Raw genomic sequence first — 25,675 nt, forward strand, 5'->3', positions numbered from 1 at the left:
ATGGAGGCATTTCCGGAGCTCCCGTTTTGGCTCCCGGTATGTTTTTATTTTTTTAAAGCACAAACTGTTTGTATGTAATCATGTGTCGTGCCTTTCTTCGTGTTTTTGTGGCTTGACTTTTGGTGATTTTGCAGTTTGCCTTTACCTCTTCCTGGTGATTTCAACATACACATATCATACCTGTGGGAATTTGTACATAGGCCTTGTATTTTTGGCAGCACCCCCCTTTTTTTTTTTTTTTTTAGGTTTAGGAGTGATTTCGTTGTGTTTTTGTTTTTTTAATGTGGATTCCCTATTGTTGTATTAACCCACACACTTTTCTCACCCACAGAGGAACAGAGACGTCGGCAAGAGGTGGCGGATTGTGTTGGCCAGATGCGCCAACATGTAATTGGCATTCTTGTGGCCCTCGACCGGCTGTCTGGCCTCCTTTGCCAGTAGTTTTTTTATTTTTGTTAACTTTTCTAAATAAATTTTTTCAGACAAATATACGTTCTGGCTCATTTTTTAAATCCAAAACCAAGATAGTTTAGCATGACATAAGTAGACTGTTCCTGCAAGGATTTCCCTTTTTTAAAAGTTAGATTGTGTTTTGTCTTTGTATGTCAAACAGACACAAGAAACACATAACAGTAACAATGTCATTTCCCTTTTTGGGTGTAGTGTCAATTACATATTTCTACATTTTACAGGTTCCTAGTTGGTGCGCAAGCTGCTTAGGCCAATCTTACAAATCCCAAGGTTGGGCCAGGCTTCCTTTTGGTGTGGGTTGGGAAGCTGAAAACATATTTCAGTTTAGCTCAACTGGCGTCAGTACTGGATTACCCCTTAGTCAAATGTAACTTGTGTTAACCTGGTTACACTTGCTGTTAACGTCCCAAAAAAGGAAGACCATTTCACTCTCCAAACATTTATTCACAACATAACAGAGAAAACAAAGTGGTCACTCCCAAAAAAAGAACACAGTGATAAATTCAAATACAACACATACCAAGAAATAATTAAATAAAAACAAAAAATCAAGAACTGGTTGACGAAGGACCATGCCAACATGATTCCACAAACATGGCGTTGCGATATGGGTTCCAGAATATATGCCCAAAAGGACCAGATCCAGGTTTGGTAAGGGTAGCAGGAAGTAGTGAGCGTTGGAGTGCCAAAGATTATGTGAACAAACAGAAGATGGTGAGAAAAAAAACACAAAATTAGATGTTCGCAAACAAACACAAACACATTAGGTATAAACACTGTAGTTTTGTTACAACTTACCTAAAAAATCTGGCCACCACATCATCGCGTATGGCCCCCCCACATACTGACCTCCGACCAACCTCGGGGGGCCATCCTCAGGTAAGGCATCCTCTGGCTGCATTGGGACACCACTCCTTATGGCAATGTTGTGAAATATCCCACACAGGACCACAATTTTAGACACCATATCCGGCACATACATGAGCTCGCCACCAGAGCGGTGGAGGCATCTGAATCGGCCTTTTAAAAGGCCGATACAGCGCTCCACCACTTGCCTGGTGGCTGTAAGTGCGGAATTATACGCACTTTGTGGCCCTGGTGTGGGAGCCAAATAAGGAGTGAGCAGCCAGGACATGCAAGGGTATCCACTGTCTCCTGTGAAAAAAAATAGACAACATCAGGAACACTGTGTATCAAGCTTAACATTGTTATGTACTAAAGGTCTCCACTTACCCAGAAGCCACGCATCACCAGCTTGTAGGTTGGTTAATTTCTGCCATATCCCTGATTGCCGGATGACGAAGGAGTCATGAGCACTTCCTGGTAATTTAGCATTCAGGGACAGGATCTGGAGGGAGGCATTACATACCACCATTACATTCAGGGAGTGATAGTGTTTACGGTTTCTAAATATTTCCTCCAGCCGTGCTGGAGGCTGAAGTGGTATGTGAGTACCATCCACAACCCCTATGATGTGTGGGAAGCCAGCTATTTGGTAAAAATTGGCCTTGGCCACACTAAGGGCACCCATATCCAAAGGCATTTTAATAAAATGATGGAGGTGCTTGAAAAGTGCCTCCATCACTGCCCTCAGGATCCGGGAAAAGGAGGATTGGGAGATGCCCGCCACTATTCCCACCGTTGTTTGAAATGATCCTGAGGCACAGAAATGTAACACCGCCATAAATTGCGTCAGTGGTGGTATTGCTGTTGGACTGTCAATTTGCCGCTCAAGATCACTTTCTATTAATGAGAGAGTGTCTATGATGATTTTGGGAGGTAGACGGTAGCGTCTTAAAACCTCATCATCGGGCATTCCAAAAAGGGTGACACGTGTTCGAAATATCTGGGGCCTTGCATGCCTACGATGCCTACGCCTGGGACGAGTTTGAGGTTGGTCGTCTTCCGGGAGCAGGGCCAGAACAATTCGCCCCAGATCTACCTGAAATTCAAAGTTTACAATGTAAGGCTTTTGAGCCACCCCAAAAGTAACATAAAACAACTTAGCTTTATGATACCATCCATAGCTGCTTACATGCCGGGGTATTGTCATGATACGTATAAACTGTAAAAAAGCCAAAAATGAGACATCAAAAATTTAGAGGGTGATTTTATGTTTGTCAAATTGGTGCAAGCCAACACATAAAATAGGCGAAACACACATTTGGCCATCGATGAAAACGACATTGCACACCGTACGTCAAATAGGGGTCAAATGGACCCCAAAAATGGAAAAGGGAAAAGCAAAACTGGTTTACATGATGAATAAGCCTTGAAAAATGCGTTCATTATTTCGCAAATGCAAGTCACTACACCAACAGTCAAAAATGCGTTAATTAGTTCGCAAATGCAAGTCACTACACCAACATTCAAAAATGCGTTAATTAGTTCGCAAATGCAAGTCACTACACCAACAGTCAAAAATGCGTTAATTAGTTCGCAAATGCAAGTCACTACACCAACAGTCCAAAATGCGTTAATTAATTCGCAAATGCAAGTCACTACACCAACAGTCCAAAATGCGTTAATTAGTTCGCAAATGCAAGTCACTACACCAACAGTCCAAAATGCGTTAATTAGTTCGCAAATGCAAGTCACTACACCAACAGTCCAAAATGCGTTAATTAGTTCGCAAATGCAAGTCACTACACCAACAGTCCAAAATGCGTTAATTAGTTCGCAAATGCAAGTCACTACACCAACAGTCCAAAATGCGTTAATTAGTTCGCAAATGCAAGTCACTACACCAACAGTCCAAAATGCGTTAATTAGTTCGCAAATGCAAGTCACTACACCAACAGTCCAAAATGCGTTAATTAGTTCGCAAATGCAAGTCACTACACCAACAGTCCAAAATGCGTTAATTAGTTCGCAAATGCAAGTCACTACACCAACAGTCCAAAATGCGTTAATTAGTTCGCAAATGCAAGTCACTACACCAACAGTCCAAAATGCGTTAATTAGTTCGCAAATGCAAGTCACTACACCAACAGTCCAAAATGCGTTAATTAGTTCGCAAATGCAAGTCACTACACCAACAGTCCAAAATGCGTTAATTAGTTCGCAAATGCAAGTCACTACACCAACAGTCCAAAATGCGTTAATTAGTTCGCAAATGCAAGTCACTACACCAACAGTCCAAAATGCGTTAATTAGTTCGCAAATGCAAGACACTACACCAACAGTCCAAAATGCGTTAATTAGTTCGCAAATGCAAGAAAAATAATGGACTTACCAAAATCGAATATATAAGATTTCCCTCAAAAAGGTTTTTGGGTCCGAAAGCCAAAACAAACTAAAATAGATGAAATTAGTGTAAAAAAAAAATTAAAAAACAAAAAACCAGAAGTAGACACCAATTGGCCACAAATTAGACTGCACAAAACTTACCAAATCAGGAAACGATGGCAAAAAATAAACCAAAAAAATGCGAACGGAAAACCAAAACAACTGTAGCAAACCAAAAAAAATACAAACACCGCCAAATCCTCCAACCGCAAACAACCAAATCCAACCAACTTAACCGCCAACAATCCAACAACGCAACCTCGACTCCACACACACCAAGCCATAAATAGTGTTTATTTTCCCGCACAAATTAAGGATGAATCATAGGGACGCACAATCAATGATGCGGCCGCAAACTAAGGACGCATGTATAAATACGTCACGAAATCACATTTAATTTCTGGTTGATTTCATTCTGGAAGCAGAGACATGGCTTCAGACCAGGGAAACAATGGCCAAAATTCCGCCGGTAAGGCCTTCATGCATTTTGTCTCAATGATTCTTTTAAAACATAATATTGTGCAAGTTGTGAAGTGGCTAAATCTGCATATTTACCCAAATAGGTGAGGAGGATGACATGGAAGAGACTGCTGGCCCCAGTCAACCCGCCAAAGCTGCCAAAAAAAAAAGGCAGCCACATTTCACAAGCAAGAAGATGGAGGTTTTGATCCAGAAGTGCGTTGACATCCTGCCCCAGGCAGCCAGGAATATGAGCCAAAGCCAGAAGTGGAGAATGTGGGAGGAGGTCGCCGTTGCTGTCAATAGGGTGGGTGATTATGTCCGTCTAGCCCGGGATGTCAAACGGCGGTAAGTAAACACTTTCCCATCCTATAAACAAACCCCATTGTAAAAAAAAGGATAATGGTTCCAATTTCATTCCACAGATGGGCAGACTTCAAATATCGTCTCAAGCAAAAACTTGCCGACAGGGCTAGGCATGCAAGGGGGACAGGTGGGGGTCCCACCCCTGTGTCATTGGAGTTGACAGACTTAGAAGAGCTGGCACAGGGGTGTGTGCAGGCTGTGGAGGTGTTTGGCGTGTCCAACATGGATACGGACATGCCAGACTTTGCGGCTCCTCATGTTGGCCAAGGTAAGTCTTGTGATGTCACCAACTCTGAAATGCTATTGTGCCAATATGTAGATTCTAATGTGAGTCTTTTCGCATTTTTCATAACAGAGACAGAGGCGGATGAGTCTGCTCCAGAGGGGAGCCTTGGCCGCAGAATTTCTGCTGGCTCTGCAGGGGAGGAACCAGTACATCCGGCTGAGGACCCTGCAGAAGCCAGTCCAGGGCGTGCCCCCTCGCAGGCAGTGGGCCTCCTCACAGAACTCAATTTTAAATCGGATTTCCATACGGAGATTCTGCAGAGGATGGACGCCAGTCTGATACGGGTGGCTGAGGCCCTGGAGCAAAATGCTGCGGCCAACGTGACCATTGCTCAGGCCCTGGCGGAAAATACCAGGGCCAACATCCGCATCGCCGATGCCCTGGAGCAGCTCGTTCGCCAGCACATGGTGGAGCCGACCTCCCTTCCTGCCGGAACATCCGGATCCTCCACCTCTGGCACAACATCAGCCAATCCTCCAAATGTGCCTAGCCCTGTGCCTAGTCCAGAGGCCACAACATCTGCCTCTGGACAGGCCAGCCCGATGGCATCCCGGACCCGGTCTGGCGCCCACCCTCACCCAGCCAAACGGGCGAGAAAACGGTGACAGCAATGGCGACTTTTCCCACACTCCTTCTGTGCTTGGCTCATATTCCTTTCTGGTCAAAACTTCCCTCTCCTTTCTTGTGAAATGTTTTTAATTTTGGTATTTACGTTTATGTTACCAGTTATGGCTTTTATTTTTTTTTTAACAAATATCTTTGCCACAAAAAAAAGGCAACAAAATATTAGGCCAATTTGTTTGTGTTTAAACAATACATTTAAAACAAAAAACTGACATTGTATTGTGACATTATTGTACAAATGGGTTACATTTAATCCTGGCCCTAAAGGCAAAAACTGACCCTCTTAAAAAAAAAAAAAGGCCTCTTTAAGGAAGGTTTAAAAAATCACATAGCGATGCAAATTCCACAGTAAACCAAAAAAAAGGGGAGCTAATTAAAACATGATGACATTATTGTTACAATAGGCCATAACCAACAAATTGTGGCCAAAATAAAACACCAAAAATGTACGCTAATTGATTGTGTAATCATGACATTAGCAGCTCTGATTTCCACCTGCGTACGCTTTTGTGCTATCCCAATAAACTGCTTTCCAAACACATACCAAGCCGGTTTTCAATCCAACACTAATTACTTTACTGACCAGCCGCGATTAATCGCAGCACCATCGTTGAGTCCCGGAACGGAGGAGAAGGCCATCGCCAATGTGGTCGAGTAATCCTGACCCTAAGCTGTGCGAGCATTTTGAAGGGAAAGCGGATGTTCCAGTGACGTATGAGACGGTCCGAACACATTTGACGTTCGCATCTGCTAATGTATGTACGCCCCAAAAACGCCTCGCCACGCCTGCGTTTTTTCATCTCCACCCCCGTCAAAACCCAAAAACGCCCTGTTCTGTCAATCACATTTGACATGTCACTTCCTGTACGCTATTTTAGGAACGAGAGAAAAAAAACTCGCAATCTGCCGTACGCACATGCGCAGTGTAACACCGACGCATGCGCGGTTAGTCAACATCGGAACGCAACGAGCGTACTGTTGTTAACGTGCGGCTCTGAATGAGGGCCTTAGTTCCTTGGGAGAAACTAAGGTTGTCCGTGGACCATCAATGCTTGACATCATCAATGTTTAGGGGTAAATGGGTGATGTTTTTCCCATTGATGATTTATCACCATTGATGGCTTTGTGCAAATGATGTTTACAAATGTTTGATAATATATAGTTTGGTTTGTCACAAAGCCGGACTGAGGGGCGAAGGGGCAGAGAACACAGAAAGACAATGCTGTTTATCAGTGACATGCAGTCAGGGTAGGCAGAGCCTCCCCTGTCATATTCCTGAGATTTGATATAAAAAGTAGAATACAAAGAATATATTTATAACTTGTAAAGATCTTTGTTACCACTCACCAGCTTGTTGAGCTCCCTGGGACTGCAGGGAGATAAGGCAGCAACAGCTCAGCCTCGCTTCTGTATAATCAGACACTGCTTGTAGAGCTGGGGGCGGGGCCACACCATGGGCCGTAAGCTGCACAGAAAGAGAGCCAACAGAAGCATGGCTCTGAGTAAGAGGGGCATGCCTTGAGCACTGATGGACACCTTGGATGTGTGATGTGACCAGGAAGTGCACTGCAGTGTTTAGAGATCAGACCTCAGTCAACAGCAGCAAGAGAAGATACAGTCATGCAGGTAGGAGAGTGTCATGTGACCAGGAAGTGCACTGCAGTGTTTAGAGATCAGACCTCAGTCAGCAGCAGCAAGAGAAGACACAGTGATGCAGGTAGGAGAATCAATGGACACTGAAGCTTTGTGTAGTGAGGGGAGAGTTACAGTGAGTAGGGGGTGAGACAGTCTTCCAACACTCAGACCCATCTCCATGTGGGCCTCCCCAGCCATTGGCCTCAGATTCTATTTAGCATTTATTGAGCACCTCTAGAAGATAATAGATATAACCTGATTGGTTGCTATGGGCAACATGTCCACTTCTAAAAATCTGCACTTTAGTAAATATACCCCTAAGAGTCAGAACAGATATAACTATTTGCTGTACACCTAACAAAAACAAATTTCTAAACAGTTTGGAATTTCTGGTAATATACTGGTATGCACATTTATTTTATTTGTATAATATAGTGAAAACGACAATTTCTAAATCACACTGCTGTTTTTGACACATTTTACAGTATATTTTATTAATATACTGTATGTCTAAGGATGGGTTGAGTACAGGATGCTGGCGCTCGGGATCCCAGCGGTCAGAATCCCAACGCTGGCATCCCAACAGGGTTAGGATACCAACACCTGTCGGCAGGGCCGGTGCTACCATTGGGCAACCTTAGGCTCCCGCCTAAGGGTGCCAGTCACTGGAGAGTCCACGAAAAAAAAAAAATGGATGGCAGAATTCATGGCTGTGTGGAATATTATGAATTTGCGGCAGTGTTATGAGGTACATTATGATTTTGGCGCTCTGCTGTGTGCATACTTCCCAACATGACCCTCTCCAGGAGGGACACAATGCTCTGGTGCTGGACTTCCATGGTAATTTTTGATTGGTGGCAGCTCCAGTCCAAAATTCAAATAGGGGAATCACACCAAGTGCCAGTGAGTCCCAGCCAGTGATGTTTGGCAGTGTGTGAAATGACAGTTGGTGTGACTCCCCTATTTGACTTTTGAACTGCGCTGCAGCCCCACCTCTTACCAGGGAGGTCCAGGACCAGAGCATTGTGTCCCTCCTGGAGAAGGTCATGTTGGGAGGTATGTGTGTGTAATATTCTATATACTATATATTATGAATTTGGGACACTGCAGGGTGGTATCATATTTTACTGAGGAGACTGATGCGTGGCATATTATGAATTGGAGGGAGCAGGGGCGGTTGGTGAAATGTTGCCTAGGGCGCCCAGAAACCTTGCACCGGCCCTGCCTGTTGGTAGGTCTCCTAACCCTACCCCTCAGTCGACACCTCCCTACCACGCACCCTAAACCTAATCTCTCCCCCCTAGTGCCTAAATCTAACCCTCCCCCAGTGCCTAACCCTGACCCTCCCCCTTGTGCCTAGCATTAACCCCTAACCCTGCCCCTAATACCACTACTTACCGTCAGGATGCCGGCGCAGGGTCTGAATGGTGTCGGGATTCTGGCACTGGCATGTTGAGCGCCAGCATACCGACAGCCAGTATAATGACTGCATCCCCCTAGGACAACTTTGAAATATATCCAATATGGCATTTCCTGTTAACACAACAGTTGGTAATACATTGCCTACTAACAGCCAGTATATAGGAGATAAGCAGCTTTATGGCCCTACCTGCAGACTTGGTCAGTCAATTTGACAGGTTTTATTTTTACATTTGTTCTGTTTGCCCCATAAGTGATAAATGCTCTAAATATTCCAATCGATTATCCTCCGATCTCCAGCTATAAGAAATGGATGGGATTTCATGTCCAAAACCCATGTACACTATGCAGGGCTAACATCCTAGATACATTTCACAGTAAATGGTACAGTAAGTACAGTAGAGGAAAGTTTTAACTTCATCTGATTGCTGAAGAAGCAACAGGGGTAGCTGAAGGGGCAGGCTTGCAGGTCTTTTACCCGGGGAGCTGCAGGCTGGGATCACAGCTGCAGTCACCATGTTGGCGTTATCTAGTCTGACGGAACCCGCAATATAAATATATACTGTGCTGCACTGCTGTCCCTTACTCCTTCCAAAATGTCGCCACATCTGACATCCTGGGAGGAGCAGGGGAAAGAGAGAGGTGCCGTGCACCTTAACGGTAGGTGTACCTCCTTAAGGACAGGGAGATACACCGAATCAACTACGGCTTTGAAGACACACACACTGTGACTTCCCAGTCTGTGTGGGAGCCACTTGGAAATTATGTAATTGTTTTCTGACATGAAAGCGGTACAGGCAGCCTGGCTGGAGATCATTGAGTCTGATGCCACAAATGTGCCAGTGGGTAGTGGCTGCTCAGAACCGCTCTGGCCCCCTCTGTAAAAAATGAAGGTATTAATAAAAAAAGCTATCTATCTATCTATCTATCTATCCAATGGCGTCACAAAGGGGGTGCGGGCCACTCCCGGGTGACACCGCAGGGAGGGACGTCACTATATCTATCTATCTAAGAAGTTATGTTTGTTTGATGGCGCATATGTTCCACAGCTCTCAAGGTAAAGCTTCCAAATCTTACATAGGTATTTAGTATCGAAAAAGTAAGTTATTAGACCACATAGCGACAATGTGGCAATGCGACAGAACGACAAATCTTATATAGCAATTTCATTGGTCTGTTAGTTTGCTTGTCTGTCCAGTTATGCATTCGGACACCCCTGCACCGATTGGGATGAAACCAAGGTGAGGTGGTCTAGTTGGATCCTGGCCACGTTTTAGGGGGGTTAGAGTCCCGGTCGGACCTGCCGTTGGTGTAGGCTGGGCAGAACTTTGATCCGGGAAGTCTGTTCTGAGCCTTCCACTTGATGGATTTGGATGAAAACTTCACAGAATGGTAACATTGGATCGCAGAAGACATACTAGGCAGTTGAGGTCCCAGTCGGACTTCCCATTTGTGTACGCCTAGCAGAACTTTGACTTGGGGATGCTGGGCAGAACTTTGACCCAGGGAGCCTGTTCTGAGCCTTTCACTGGGATGGATTTGGATGAAAACTTCACAGAGGGGTGGCAATTAGTCTGGGATGCCTAATGGAGTGGTTTGGGTCCCGGGCAGACCTCACAGCTGAGTGAGCCGGGCAGAACTTTGACTCAGAGAGTCTGTTCTGGGCCTTCCACTGGATGGATTTGGACAATATCACATAGTAAAACTTAATAACTTTTACATTTAATTTTAGATTTAAGCCCGGGCAACACAGAGTATATATATATTAGTGATCTGCCATGCCATGTCACCACAGTCCCATGTATCTCACCACAACCCCCTGATTCTCACTAGTGCACCCTGCATCTCACCAGTGTCACCACAACCCTCACTGCTGCTGCCCTGCAGCTAGATGGGTGGGGCCCAGCATCTTGGATGTGCTAGGAAGGGCAGGAGGATTATGGATGAGAGATTTGTATTGCAGCTTCCATAAGCATATTCAGCAGCATGTCTTCGGGGCTGAGCCACCTGTGCATTTAAACAGCCTACATGCGCACCCCTCCCCAGCTGCTGAACATGACCATGAGCAATATCTCATTTGCACAATGTATCCTGTATTTCCTGGGCTTCCTGTTGAGCCCAGGTAATGTGTCGTGCACCTGTCCGAAAGTGCTGACTTTCATGGGAGGTGCCTCCTATTCACAGAGGGCATGTGGCTGAGTGGAAACATTATGCTGGAGAGGGAGAATTTCATGGTGGAGGAGTGGTGGCCAGAGTCTGTCTGCAGGTTCAGCCTAGGGATGGACATCGGAATCCGATGGTAACTAACCATCAATTTTTTTCCGATGGTAGTGTTTTTAAACTTTTTACCATTTGATGGTCACGGTCTAATGTTTGCCACCATCAAATGGAAAACATTTGATGGTGTTCCAATAATTGTTTTTTTTTTTAATTCCTAGTTATGCCTTCTCTATCTCCTTCCTAGCTACTGTGTCTGCATCAGGGCATCTTCATAGGTTAGTTGGAGACTGTCTCTCATTCTCTTCCTCAGATGTAACCCTGCTCAGTCCCTGACTCCCTCCCCTCTTTAGGCTCCTGTTAAGTAACTGGGCAGCTATCTCTGTTTGGCTATCACTGTCTCAGAAAGCCAATCAGAGCGCAGCAGCTGTCAGTCACTCATACAGCAACAGGTTTTTTTTCTGTAACTTGCTTCATTTCAAGCCTCAGTTTCAGATGCTCTCTTGCTGTTCAGCACACTGGCCAGCAGCTTGGTGCAAGATTATTTTCTGTGACTTGCTTCACTAAAATCAGCACGGCTTGGCTCCCTTCTGTCACAGATGAATGGTTCATACACAAACACCTTACTCGACCAATGCTGTATAGAGTGGTGAAAACCCGATCAAAATCCGTCTAGTGGTCCAAGAGATTAGCCCGACAGATCCCTAAACCGTGGACTAAACTTTATATAGAGAGAGATATAGACCTTTAAATATATATTGACATCTATATAAAGTCGGGTGGCACTCACGTTAGTAGCAGCAACTGCCCCGATACCCTCCTTAGTACTCATTAGCCCAACATACATCACAAACGACGGCACTCGGGTAATAACGAGCTTGACAGAAAGGTAATCACAAACGTTTTGATGCTTTATTTACATTGTTATGCCCTGAAGACAATGTGAATTAAGCAACGTTGGCGATTTACCTACCTGTTTAGCTTGTTATTACCAGAGTGCCACAATTCGTGATGTATATACAGTATACATAATACATAATAGTGTTAGTATAGACTAATTTACAATATTAGGCCTGTTATATCTATAGGTGGGTAAAAGTTTAGAAATGGGGTACACTATATGATTTATATACATATCTACTGGTATAGCTTGATAGAGATATATAGTTAAACTCTTCTTTGGCTATATTTATAAGTTTACTTAGATTAAGTTTATTTAATACACAAAAAATAGAATATGGTATAATTTTTACTGAAAGAACAGTCACAATTATTTTAAGAAATGAATATAATTTCAGATACATGATTTCTACATATTGGTTATTGTGAATTGAAATACATATAACATATTATGTATAATAACATTTAACTAGGGTTCTCCTTTAATTCAACAATGTACATTGTAAACATATTTGTTACCATAAAGTCAGGTAAAAGATAGGTAATGCAAAAAATGTCCTCACCTGCCATCCCAAGTCTTGAAAACTAACATACAGCTCGTGTTTCCGACACGCTGATTTAAGGTCACTGCTGTTGTAATCTAACAGGGAAAAAGACCACAATTATTATTATTATGAAGACGGCACCCGCAGGCTGTCTTAGCGGTGCGCTGTGCGGTGAGGGCAGGGCGCTTTTTGCCCTTCAGAAGGACAGCAGGGCGCTTTGCCCCGCTAAAACAGCCTAGAGGGAACGCTAAAGGATCCTGTGGATATACTCTTCACCAGAAAACCACCCAACAGAAGACCAAAAAGGCCAATTAAGAAGGATACCAAGGTGCTCACTGATTTATTGGATCTATGTTATGTTTTTTACTTTGTTTATGTGAACTAGAACTTTTAAATGTTGAACCTATATTTTTATCAAAAATAAACATTTGGGGGTAAATTAAGATATCATCTGATTGGCTCTGCAGCAAGGCCAACCAGAAAATCTCATATGTGACCCGTGGGAGAGCGCAACTGTGGGTACACACTAAACGATCTTCATGATTTGTTGTTCCAATATGACAAATCGTGAAGATAGATATCATTCTAGTGTGTACCCGGCCTTACACATGTATATCTCAGCAGATGTCAGTACACAAAGTAAACAATACATGCTTAGCATACAGCGAACCTTACACAGCACTACAGTAATATAAGTGGGTGTTATATTAAATATAATGTATGAGAATAGATTTGGTGTGAAATGTTTGGTTTTTAGGTGAAACTCACCTGCGATTAGTGGTTAGTTATATGGTGATAATAAACATAGGGTCAACTTTTATATTTTCTCTCATACTGACCTCACAGCTCTACAAAGTGAATTACATACAGGTGTCATTGAAAAGTATATCTGCATAATTTACATTACACAGGAGATTGGTATAGTTATTACATGTTTAACTATGCACCACTGACTAGAGCAATTAGCGGGAACGCTAAAGGATCCTGTGGATATATTCTTCACCAGAAAACCACCCAACAGAAGACCAAAAAGGCCAATTAAGAAAGATACCAAGGGGCTCACTGATTTATTGCATCTATGTTATGTTTTTTACTTTGTTTATGTGAACTAGAACTTTTAAATGTTGAACCTATGTTTTTTTTCAAAAATAAACATTTGGGGGTAAATTTACTAAAGTGAGAGTTTTTAGAAGTGAGTTTTAAAAGTGATGTTGCCCATAGCAACCAATCAGATTCCAGCTATTATCTTCTAGAAGGTGCTAGTTAAATGTTAAGTAGAATCCGATTGGTTGCTATGGGCAACATCACTTTTAAAACTCACTTCTAAAAACTTCAGGGTGATATATCTATATATATATAGTATGTCTCAGTTAACTGGTTGCTTTCATGGATATCAATACAGTAATAAGAATATATGTAGATCTTATAACACTTATGCAGTGATTGGCTGATTATTGTGCCTAGTCCCTGCAACATTCCCAATTTCAGCTGCAAGCCAGGGAGGTGAATAGATCCCCTTCAGTTTTTGTACCCTGACATCAGTCCCTACAATCCACGTGGACATAGAGGGGGAAAATAAACCTGTGGTGAGCGAAGTGAGCCCACGAGGGGACACGTTTCTTTTTTTGGTGGACTGTTTAGGCATGGAAACACACTTCTGCCTATCTCCACATCACTTCCAGGTACTGATACTGAAGGGGATATATACCTTTCCCTGCAGCCAGCACTGGTCTGTCCCATGATGCTGAGCAACACAGGGGTCAGAGGAGCATGTGATGAACTCCTCCAATCAGGGCTCAGCTCCCCTGACCACTGTTGAGCTGCAGGGAAGGACCTCTCCTGCTGTGCTGCCTGTGCCAGTGTAATGGCAGCGCAGCATCTACAGCACCCTCCTTTCCACTTATTATTGTTTTATGAATAAAAGGCTGTGGGAGACAAGCAGGGGGCTCCCTGAGAGAGAGGGGCCTGGGGGTACTTGCACCATGTGTCCCCACCCCAATCCGGCACTGGGTTGCCCCCATGAGGCCAACAGCCTGCCAAGTAAAGTCCCAATAAGACCAATGTCCAGTCTGCCCCTGGGTGCATTACATAATAAATAGTCTTCAAGGAGTATCCTGATTTTTTGGGGGGTTTTCTTTGCCACTTACATAATGAACGAGGCTCTGTGTAGAGGCAATAAAATAACAATGAAGAAGCGATGTAGGTTTATTATAATGGGGATTTAGTAATCTTTAATACCCAGACTAACAATGTTATAATACCTAGCCTAAATAATAATAGTAATGATGAGAACAAGTAGATGTTATTTGATTGTACAGAAACCACTTGTAAAAAACAGGATCTTATCTGCCAACCTTAAAAATCATGGCGTACCCATGTAAGCTTTCACAAGCAGGGCCCTCTACCCCCTTGTGCTACTCCTTATACTGTCATCTACTCCCCACTAGGGCACCTAACACCTGATTGCTTACGCACTGTTGCTTATTTGAGTGTTATGATCACTAATGCAGCAATGTATATAACCCTTGTCCTACATTGTATTGTACTGTAAGTCACTTGTTCACTTATTTGTCTATGTACTTTGTAAGGCGCTGTGGGACACTTGTGGCACCATATAAAGTATAATAATAAAAATGTTGTGGGTCCCAGTCAAAAGAAAAAAAAACCCTGCTGTAGATAAAAACATAAAGGGTAACATTGCATACTTGCCGACATTTAGCTCCCATCCTTCTGGGAAGGAGCTGAATGCCTGCATACAGTAGGGGGCATTGGCTGGGCTATGATGCCGTTCTGGGGGTGGGGCCAGGGCATGACCGCACGATTGCATCATCATGGCCCCGCCCCCTCTTCACAATGCCAAAAATAAAGGCATTGTGAAGCAGGGGGCGGAGCCACGATGACGCGATTCAACGCAAATCACGTCATCGGGCCCCCCCACTACGGGGGTTTCTAGTAGTAGCCTGGGGGTACACACTAAATGCTCCTCATGATTTGTTGTTCCAATATAACAACTCGTGAAGATAGATATCATTCTAGTGTGTACCCGGCCTTACACATGTATATCTCAGCAGATGTCAGTACACAAAGTACATAATACAGCAAACCTTACACAGCACTACAGTAATATAAGTGGGTGTTATCATATTAAATATAATGTGTGAGAATAGATTTGGTGTGAAATGTTTGGTTTTTAGGTGAAACTCACCTGTGATTAGTGGTTAGTTATATGGTGATAATAAATATAGGGTCAGCTTTTGTATTTTCTCTCATACTGACCTCACAGCTCTACAAAGTGAATTTACATACATGTGTCATCGAAAAGTATATCTGAATAATTTACATTTATATTACATAGGAGATTGGTATAGTTAATTACATGTTTAATTATACACCACTGACCAGAGCAATTACTGGGCACTTATGCTGGCCCACTTTACCCCCTGCACATGTGACATCATGCCTCGATGGTTCCACTCCCCATGGCCTGTGCCAACCTAGTTATGGGATGCCACTGACAATAGGATGGACTGTAGGCCCATTGTGGCCTTTAGCACTTAAATAGTTATAGTATTTGAAATTATTTCCCAGGACACTTTTCTGCTCATCTGCTGCATCTAAGCACGTCATGTGCGATACTGTCTCTGCAGCCCTTGAAGCACGATAAATCCCATCATATCATGTTTACTAAAGATCAGAACTGGCCCTAGCCAAATTACTGCCCTAGGAAAGATTTTGGGTGGTGCCCCTTTGTGGGATCCTGAAATGGGGGGTGGCCTCATGGAAGGGGTGTGGTCTCACTGTGCGGTGGCTCCTTCCCCCATTGTGCTGTGCTCCCAGCTCAGCACCTATCACCCCTCTCCCAGCACAGATCACAGCACCCCTCTCCCAGAACAGTTCACATCATCCCTCACACAGCACACCTCTCCCAGCACAGCACAGATAACAGCATCCATCACCCCTCTCAACCTCTCCCAGCACAGCACCAATACAGCACACCACCTATGGCCCCTCTCCCAGCACATATCACAACACCCATCGTCCTCCTCCTAGCACAGCACCCATCACCAAGCACAACACCCCTCACCCAGCACCCCAGCCCTCATCAGCACAGAACCCTTCAAACCTCCGCCTACCCTAGGTGGGCTTGGATGCCGCTAGGAATTCCAAATGCCCTAGGCATTTGCTTAGTTTGCCTATGCCTAGGGCTGGCTCTGCTAAATATAATTTCATTGTTGTACTTTAAATACTGTTCTTTAATAAATAGTTGAATTATAAAGCCTACAAAATAACAATATATACTTTAAGAAGAATTCTATTTGAGAAAATGAGGTATCTTACTGTGCATTTGGCCTATACTGTACTCAACATTAGTGACATTTCTGCTGACATAGATTTCAAGGGATAAATCATTAAACCCCAGGACTATCCCTGGAAATGAGAGAGCTGACAACTGTGTACTTGGGTTGTTTGTGCAAGAGGGTCCCCATAAACATTGCACAGCACATTCCTACTCCTTTTGTTGCTAATTAATAACCCAGCCCTTCTGAGCAGACTCTTCATTCACTGGTGTGAAGCCTTATTCACATGTATGGGCCCAGGTGTTGTTAACACGATGGCCGGCCAGACTGTGGGCCTGATTTATTAAGGATCGCTACTGGGATCGCAGCTGCGATTATGGATGCAGTTCTGCTGCGAAAATATGATTATGTTTGCAGCTGCTCAGCCAGCATAGAGACTCCCACTACTGCTTTCTCACATCCGTAATACCTCGCAGTCCTGCGTATACATCGCTAACACAGAGTAACATCGGTCCCTCACGCAGAATTACAGCAGGTCTGACCTGTCTCAGAAATGCAACTCTCATTGCACGCAGTAAGAGCTGTGAATGCCATCGCAGTGGCTAATTTATGCACACCCAGGAAACAGCGTTCAAATGGACAGGCAGGCCTGCGTTTCTCCAACCACTCCCCCGTCACCACCCCCAAACTGTCCCATCACTCACTCTTTGATGGCTTTGTATCTGCATACATGATCGCAGTGTGATCGCAATACTGGCCTGCGCACGGGCACTGCGGTGCATGTGCAGTACGCACCATTGGCCGATCTGTGTACACTGTTGTAATTACGATCTGTGATAAATCAGGCCCTGTGTACAGAGATGAGAAAGTACACCATGCTGTCTAATTTTATGTATTACACATAGTAACAACACTGCTCATCTTACAGAAGCAGCTTTGTTGAATTTATAATTGTTTTATATAAGGAACTAATATGTGTAATATGGCTGCAATTGAAATGATATTTATTCACCTAACTTGTTTCTTTTCTTTTTATAGATGTCATGAAGATACATATTGTGGAGCTCTCCGTATTTATTGTGGCTCTGATTCTCCTAGTGATAGTTGCGGCTATAGTCACTTTTGGCATTTGTTACGTATAAGTTACTATTGTGTACAGAGTGTTACAGTTTATTTACCTAGGTAAAATGTGTATTATTACTATATTATTATTACAATATAACAATATGAAGTAGCTGGCCCATAGGTGCATATGTCTCTAGTTTTACAGGAGCAGATTTACTATTTGTTTTAGTAGGCTGGTGCCGACAGGTTAGTTCCTGACCCTAATGCCATCAGAGATGGGCAATGTTACCTGTATCTTTAGTGTTGCCACCCCTGTCCTTGTATTGTCAGAGACACTTATTATAGGAGTCATCATGGCACAGTCTGAGGGCCCCATTTATAAATGAAGCATAACCAGTGTAGCATTCGCTAAAGGGGTTATAACATCCTTTCTGTATTTAACAAACAGCAGTAATTTAAGATTACCGCTGTTTGTCACAGCATCGTTCTCGCCATCTTTATATGGTGAGAATGATATGGTCCCAATTGATTGCAATGGGGACCTGGTGCTGCCCTTCCGGCTTCAGTGGCACGCTAAGGGCACTGCCAGGTCCCTGTGTCATTCACATGCGCAGACGGACCATCGCACATGCACATTACACAGGAGCCCGTAGCTGGCAGCATTAAGCAGCCAGCAGGTGAGCAGAGGACCTTGTCGACGAGGAGGACTTCACTGAACTTCATCGGAGGAGTAAGTATTGATAAGTACCAGTGGCATTTTCGTTTGGATCACAGTGATATTAACTGAAAAATTCAGCTGATGTTTAGCTTCATTAGTAAATGGGGCCCTGAGTGAGATAAATCATTGCCTGAGAGATACCTTATACATACACTGATTTGCCAAAAGTCATGGGATAGCAGTACAGTATGTAAAGTTAATGCTAGGTGGTGCCATGCTGTGACATCTATGAAATGCCCAGACCTGCATCAGTTGTGATCTGACATTTCATGAGTCAGTTTGAACACTGGCAAGGCTGCTTATGACAAGGTAACGTGAATTATCAGAGTTCAAACGGGGAATGATAGTAGGTGCCTAACAATGGGACATTCCATTTCCAAAAGTTGTGCGGACATTCAACATTCCTTGATCTATGGTGTCACGTGTGTACCGGGAATACCTCATGGAAGGCATTATCACCCACCATGGACAGCGCAGTGGCCAACCATGGCCATACCAGACACATAACCAACAGGTTAGTGGGATATGGGAGCAGAAGACCCACCAGAATGCCCCTGTTAACACTATGACACCGGACACGTACCCCCACAAAATGAAATATTCCAGCAGGATAGTGAGAATGGTGTAGCCACCACATATGCCCGACATGAACCCAATTGAGCATTTCTGGGTCGTCACCTATCCCATGACTTCTGGCACTACAGTGTAATAGTAGTGGTTAGTAATGAGGGAGCCATATGCTGTAGTAGAGCAGAGTGAATAGTGAATATATTCAACACCTGGTCAGATCCTTTGTATTTTTTCCACTTTGCAATTTATAGACTAATTTATGAATTCTCAAAAAAAAAAAGAAAAAAGACTGGATATAACTTTTATAATAAAAATAAACAACTCCATGTGCTCATGTCTATTCATAAAACATGTGAAAAGAGAATTGTTACTTTTCACTATATATCACATATGTTCGATGCAATATACAGCTTTGGTAAGTAGCAATGCATGTATATTTACCCAGGGCCAGATTAACAATGGGGCGGATGGAGCTACAGCTCCAGGCCTCAACATAAAAATAGGCCCATTGTCATGACAACATGATGTTGACTGACCATCTGCTCTCCATATGTTCAGCCATAAATCATAAGTAGTAAAATTGTATTTCTATTTACCTCACAAAATTAAGCATTTGTTTTCTTTTACATATTTAGGGAGACATTGGGGCTCAGAGTATAGGGGTGTACACGCCCACATGGCACTGGTCACACCTTCTCTGATTCTCATAATAGGCCCTTAGTAATTTTCAGCTCCAGGCCCATGTGGCCCTTAATCCGGCCCTGTATTTACCTTTCTAACACAGCAATCCGAAAACGAGGGCTCCAGCAACCCTGTCTTCTCCTCTCTGTGTAACTGGCGACTGAAAAGTAGGTCTTTTCTGTGCATGCACCAGTTTCCCTTACAGGCCGCTGGGGTCTTGGGGTGAGCAGGACGAGTCAGCGGTGGGGGAGCGAGCATTTAGTGGTGATCCGGCATATGCATATATATGTATAGTGGGGGTGTGGGCAGAGCGAGACGGCAGCGGGCTGTATACAAAATGAGGTGACCCGGCATATGTCGGCTCACCTCACTGATATAAAGCGGGGGCAGAGTGAGGTGACCCGGCCACTATTATACACTCTCCGGGAAAAGAATCTCTGATATAGGGAGCAAGAGAGTATTTCTTTTTTTTGATTGGCCGGTGTCAGGGAAGGGGGCGGGGGGAAGGCAGGAATACAGCTGTCTTCCCTGCTCCTCTCCCCTCAGGAGGCTCATTACGCCATCCTGAGATTGAGAAAAAAAAAGTACAAGCAAAATGGAAAGCTGAGCTTTCTGTGCTTCTATGAATCGCTCTCCTCATACTAGTGTATGGGGAAGTGATCCTGACACAGAGCTGGGACACCGCTGGAGAGATCTGAGATTTCTCCACTGTAACCCCTTCTGTGAATAGGACGAAGCAGTGAAAAATCAATTTATTCACTACATGAATAGAGCCCATAAAGACATAACTGTAGAGAACATAAAGGCTTAAAGAAAAAGCAATGTAATTAGTGAAGTGCAAGTGAATACATTACAGTCATCCACAGACAAATATAACTGCACAAATTCTAAACCTTCTATCGTCAGAGGGTGCCCTGTGTAACACCATGTAATAAAACACCTTCTTACTAAATTATATGAAATAAAGACTCAGAGACATGAGATTTGGCAGAATAATTAGTTATCAAATTATTAAACTTATATAATGAATATTAAATTAATCTAAACTGATCGAAAGTATGGTGGCAAAGAAAGGACGGCAACATTCAGCTTACTCTAAGCATGCAGCAGCAGCACACAGACATGCATACCAGCGGACATTGCCCAAGGTGCAGAGCAACCAAGAACTAAACTGTCAACAAAAGGTATCCACTCAACCCTCTAACATGACTACCCACCCGGAAGGGTGATGACGCTATCCCCGGCTGGGTGATCCAGCAAACTAACAAGTCAACGAAGGTGAGCACACCCAAAAACTATACATTATTTGCCACATAATAGTTTTGTCTTAATAGTGATGTTTAATGTAATATTGTATTCCATTAACGGTCTGATGAGACAGTCAGTCTGGACATTACACAGGGGAAGGAAACATTTTACCCCTTAATGTATGTTGTTATGTGCACACTAAATTCCCACCTAAGTAGCCATATAAACACTATATTATACTAGCTGATGTGCCCGGTTTCACCTGGGTAGACCTTAGATATTTACTATTTCTATTTTTTTTAATCCCATTTTAACTTATCTTATATGCTTAGCTCATTTTATGCCTCTGGGGTAAAGGAGCGTGGTAGTATCTATTTAAATAAATTTAGTTTTTTAAACTTTTTTTTAATATGAATGAATTGAAGGTGGGTTATAAGACGAATGTTAACCTTAATGTCATTTGGAAACAGCCATTGTATTCCCAAACACAGTCCATGATGTGAACATGCTCAAGGTGGCTGTCCATTAACAGGCTGTAGAGAGGCTCCGGCAGAGGTTTGAAGGGCGGAATCTGCACCTTGCCAGCTCTGCAGCACATGCCAAGGGCATTGCAGCCCTGGCACTTGTGGCTCATGGTACCCAGGACTACAGTGCTGTCTGCCTCATAAGCCATGTCAGGATCATACATCATGCCTGACTGAGCCTTGACCTCCAGAGAAGTGCTCACCTTTCTACTCATTTTCTAAGATTATTTTGCTCACATTAAGAATGTGCTGCGCTGTGCACCTCAAGCTGATCTGGCCACCACTGCTCTTTTCACCGGAGTTATTTTGTTGGTACATGGCCACTGAAGAACGGTGCACTGCAGGATTACCCTGCACATATTTCCTTTCTGCATTCTGAAGTTGCTACCTTCTTTTAGCATCCGTGTATCTGGCACGACGGGAACCTTCTTGGGGACAGGTAGAGGTGATGCCTTTGAGTGGTGTGAGGCAGAGTCGGGCTGAGAGATGGATGTGGTGACCATCTCTTAAGTTTCATGTGACAGACACTCTTTGCAATGGCTGTTAGATAGGTCGTGTGTAAAGTGTAGCCTCCTTACAGGGAAACATTCAGCACCAACACTCTCAGAGCTCACCAGTGTGGTAAACCTTGAAGATAAACTTGAACAGTTGCCCAACCACCACCAGTTCGTATAAACCACCATAAGTAAAGGGTTGGAACATGTTAAGGAGGTACTCAGTGGACCTGGTGTAGTTGTCCCCCTGCTGTCATGCGACATGATGGAGAAGTCCTTCTAGTTGTCCAACATGTGCCTCACGTTTAGCTCACGTACCTCCCTAGCCATTAGCTGAGTGCCATACATGAGATAGAAGAGGAAATGGAACAGGCAGGCTCCATCTCCTGTGATGGGGACAATGATGTGAGACACCATCTCCCCATTAACATTCAAAAACTCAATTGCCATGTACGAAAATCGCTAATCAAGTGAAGTACCATATTACAATCAAAATTAAGGTTAAGTTTTCAATATCCAAATACAAATCAAGCGAATTTTCTAAAGAAAAAAAACTAGTCAAAGTGTTAAGTCCTCAGTGGTGGCTCCAGAGGTGGGACTGCAGCACAGTCCAATATTCAAATAGGGGAGCCACACCAACTGCCACCACAAATGCTGCGAAACATCACTGGCAGTAGGTGTGGTTTCCCTATTAGGAGTTAAATTTAAAAAAATTCCTGCTTAGTGGCTGCTTAGGTCATGGAAGGAATATACTCCCTACATTTTAATGTTTTTAGGTCCAGGGGTTTGGGCTTGGTGTTGATGAGTAAGTCAGGACATTTGTTTTTATATAATTAAGATTTATACAGTACTGATTATACATGTATATTTTCATGTAGTACGGAACCGACTTTTGCTGTATTTAGCATGGATACATTTTTTTTTTTTTTTTGCTATACTGTATTTAGTATGGAACAGGCTTTTCACCTTCTTGCTGTATTAAGTGGTTAATATACTGTACACTACTTTGCAATTACCTTATTTTTGCTTTTCACAGTTCAGTCACACCATAAAGACAGGGAGCTGGGGCAGTGGCAGGCCTATGATGTGGAGCTGGGCCAGAAACATGAAGATGGAGGCTCTCACCATGTCCCCTTGGAAGATATTCAGAGGGAAGATATGGTTCTGGCATATATACGCGGTATACAACACCAACTTTCCACTATCCGTAATTCTATTGAAAATATCAACCAATATGTCATCTGGACAGAGAGGTTGTCGTGATCAACTTTTGTTTAGGAACCTTTGGACTAGACTGTATATTGCTGAGCCGGCCACCGCTGACGTCCATGGCTGTGACTGTGTCACAATCCACCGCACTGCGAATGCAGGGCAATACGAATGCCTGGCGAGCATTGTCCTGTGTCTATTGTATGAATATATGCACACTTAAAGAGGTGGATCTGATTTATACAGTCATATAAGAACCCAGTCTGTTGGGAATAGGGATAATAAGCATGTCCACACTTGCAGATAGTAGTGTAGTCAATTGTGTCCGAGCACTCAATGGAAACAATAAATATCAAAGTTAATTGTATTGAGCTCCGTGGAGCTTCTTACCATCAGGTAGATGTAAACGATGATCTCCCCAGAGGGCTTGGAAGCCCACACGAATGTAGATGGACTAGCAGAAGAGGGGAGGCATACTTCTGGGAGAGACCCGTTGCAATGGGTGCAAGCGGCAGATGAATGGAGCTCCAGCCGCGTCTCGAGCCCGGCCTCTACCCCCAAAAAACGGCAGCAAATTTCTCAGTTTTTCCTCGTCAAGTGCAACAAGGTATGTAAGGTACGTAGCTTATCCCAGCGGGTCCACAGACAATCCACTGATGCGTTTCGCTCCACAGAATATGGGATATATCATCATGATAAAGCCCCTATTCTGTGGAGCGAAACTTGTCAGGTAATTGTCTGTGGACCCGCTGGGATAAGCTACATACCCACTCACCTTATTGCACTTGACGAGGATAAACGGAGAAATTTGCTGCAGTTTTTTGGGGGTAGAGGCCGGGATCGAGACGCGGCTGGAGCTCCATTCATCAGATCCACCTCTTTAAGTTTGCATATATTCACACAATAGACAGTCAGTTTTTTAAAAGATTTATTGATTATATGTATTTGTTTTTTATATATATCATGACCGATCATTTACGCTTTTTTTGATATGTATTTATATTAAATGTGTTTATTATCACCTATTCAGTACATGATTCATTCCATACCACTCTTAAATTTGGCAGATCATAGCACGAAGATACACCCTCTAGTTTTCTCTAGATACATCTTCGTCTATAGGTTTTGCAAAACCACCATCAAGTGTTTTGGTTTTGGTTCTGAGTTTTAAATAAACAAATTGATAAGTTTTTAAATACAGCTAAACTCGTCTATTTTTTGCAATTCAAAACCCGAAATTCGGATTTAAAATCTGAATTACAGACCACGAGAAGTTTTGAACCGCGACTCAGATCTGTTCGGATCTCCTCAGGATATCAGAACCGCGACTCGGATTTGTTAGGATTCGCAATATTCGGGTAGATTCGGATTTCTGGAGAACCAAGCACATGTCTAAACTAGAGATGAGCGGGTCCGGTTCTTCGAGAACCGGACCCACCCGAACTCCATGTTCCGAGGCGAGATCCGAGTCCAGCTCTGGTTTTCCCGTGTGACTCGGATAGCAAAATGAGGCAAAACGTCATCATCCTGCTGTCGGATTCTCGCGGGTTTTAGATTCTATAAAGGTCCCGGTGATCGTCGCCATTTTCACTACGGCTGGGGACAGTGCCCCTGAATCAGGGCGTTTTTTTTTTTTTTTTGAGCCGGCCTCCTGGCCGCTCGCTGTGGGTGACCACCCACAGCTTTTGCGAGCGGCCAGGTGATGGTCGCGATGGTCGCAACCATCGTGCTTGTGATGATGATTGTGGTAGGGTCTCGTTCCCACAAGCCCCAGTGAGCTTCCTGCTCTAATAGAGCAGGAAGCTCAACTACTGACATCACGAGTGATGTCAGTAGGGCTGCCCTCAAACGGCAGGCGTTCCTTCGGAAATGCCTCCGTTTGGCCAGCCACCCCCCCCCCCGCCTACAAAACGGGGCGAGCTGTCGATCAACATTGACAGCTGCCCCGTTTTGTTGCGAGCCCCGGAGTGAGTGATTTCTCGCTCGCTCCGGGGCTCGCGCACACGCAGTGCACACGCGGCGCATGCACACTGCCCGGCCATCAACCCGCTTGCGAGCGGGTCTGAATCAGGCCCTCTGTACAGAGCAGAGGTGCTCTTGGTGCAGTTAATGTAGTAACTAGTTGTCAACTTGTCAGTCATCAATCATTGTCAGTGATTTAACATTGTCACTATTTGTTCAAGGGTGCAGTGTTGTCAGGCTGGGGCTGCAGTACATAAAGTGGGGGGTTCTGTCAATCAAGGGGCAGGGGCTGCAGTACATAAGGGGCTGCTGCTGACTTGTCTTGTTCATCAAGGGGCTAGGGCTGCAGATCATAAAGGGGCGCTGTGTTGTCCAGGGGTGCTCTGTCAATCCAGGGGTGCTCTTTTTTTAAACTTTTGTGTGTGTGCTAGGTAGTAGTAGTTACACTATTATTGTTTGGTGACACAGCCGGCCAGACTGCAGTTTATCGTCCATGTATTTGTGACTTTGCAGGTGGTCTGTCGACACTTGACAGAGGTGCTTTGTTGTCCATAAAGAAGGAGTGCTGTCTGTGTTGTTCATCAAGGGGCTACTGCCTCATTCAGGGGTGCTCTTCCCCAGTGTAAAAAAAAAAAGTGCTTTTCTTTTTTTGTTTTGTGTGTGTGTGTGCGTTAGCAACTTAGCTGTGCTATTATT

General features: G+C 43.9%; 1 protein-coding gene across 1 annotated transcript in view; it reads right to left on the reverse strand.

Moving 5' to 3' along the window:
* The window catches only part of BMP6 (bone morphogenetic protein 6), a 438,277-nt gene that overhangs the window by 12,071 nt on the left and 400,531 nt on the right, over positions 1-25,675 (reverse strand). The window contains exon 5 of the mRNA XM_088471775.1: positions 12,229-12,305. Within this exon, the coding sequence (XP_088327901.1) occupies positions 12,229-12,305 (77 nt within the window). The remainder of the gene's footprint in view (positions 1-12,228; positions 12,306-25,675) is intronic.

The sequence above is a fragment of the Taudactylus pleione genome, unplaced genomic scaffold, assembly GCF_031769625.1.
Source record: "Taudactylus pleione unplaced genomic scaffold, aTauple2 ptg000116l, whole genome shotgun sequence".
Lineage (NCBI taxonomy): Eukaryota > Metazoa > Chordata > Amphibia > Anura > Myobatrachidae > Taudactylus > Taudactylus pleione.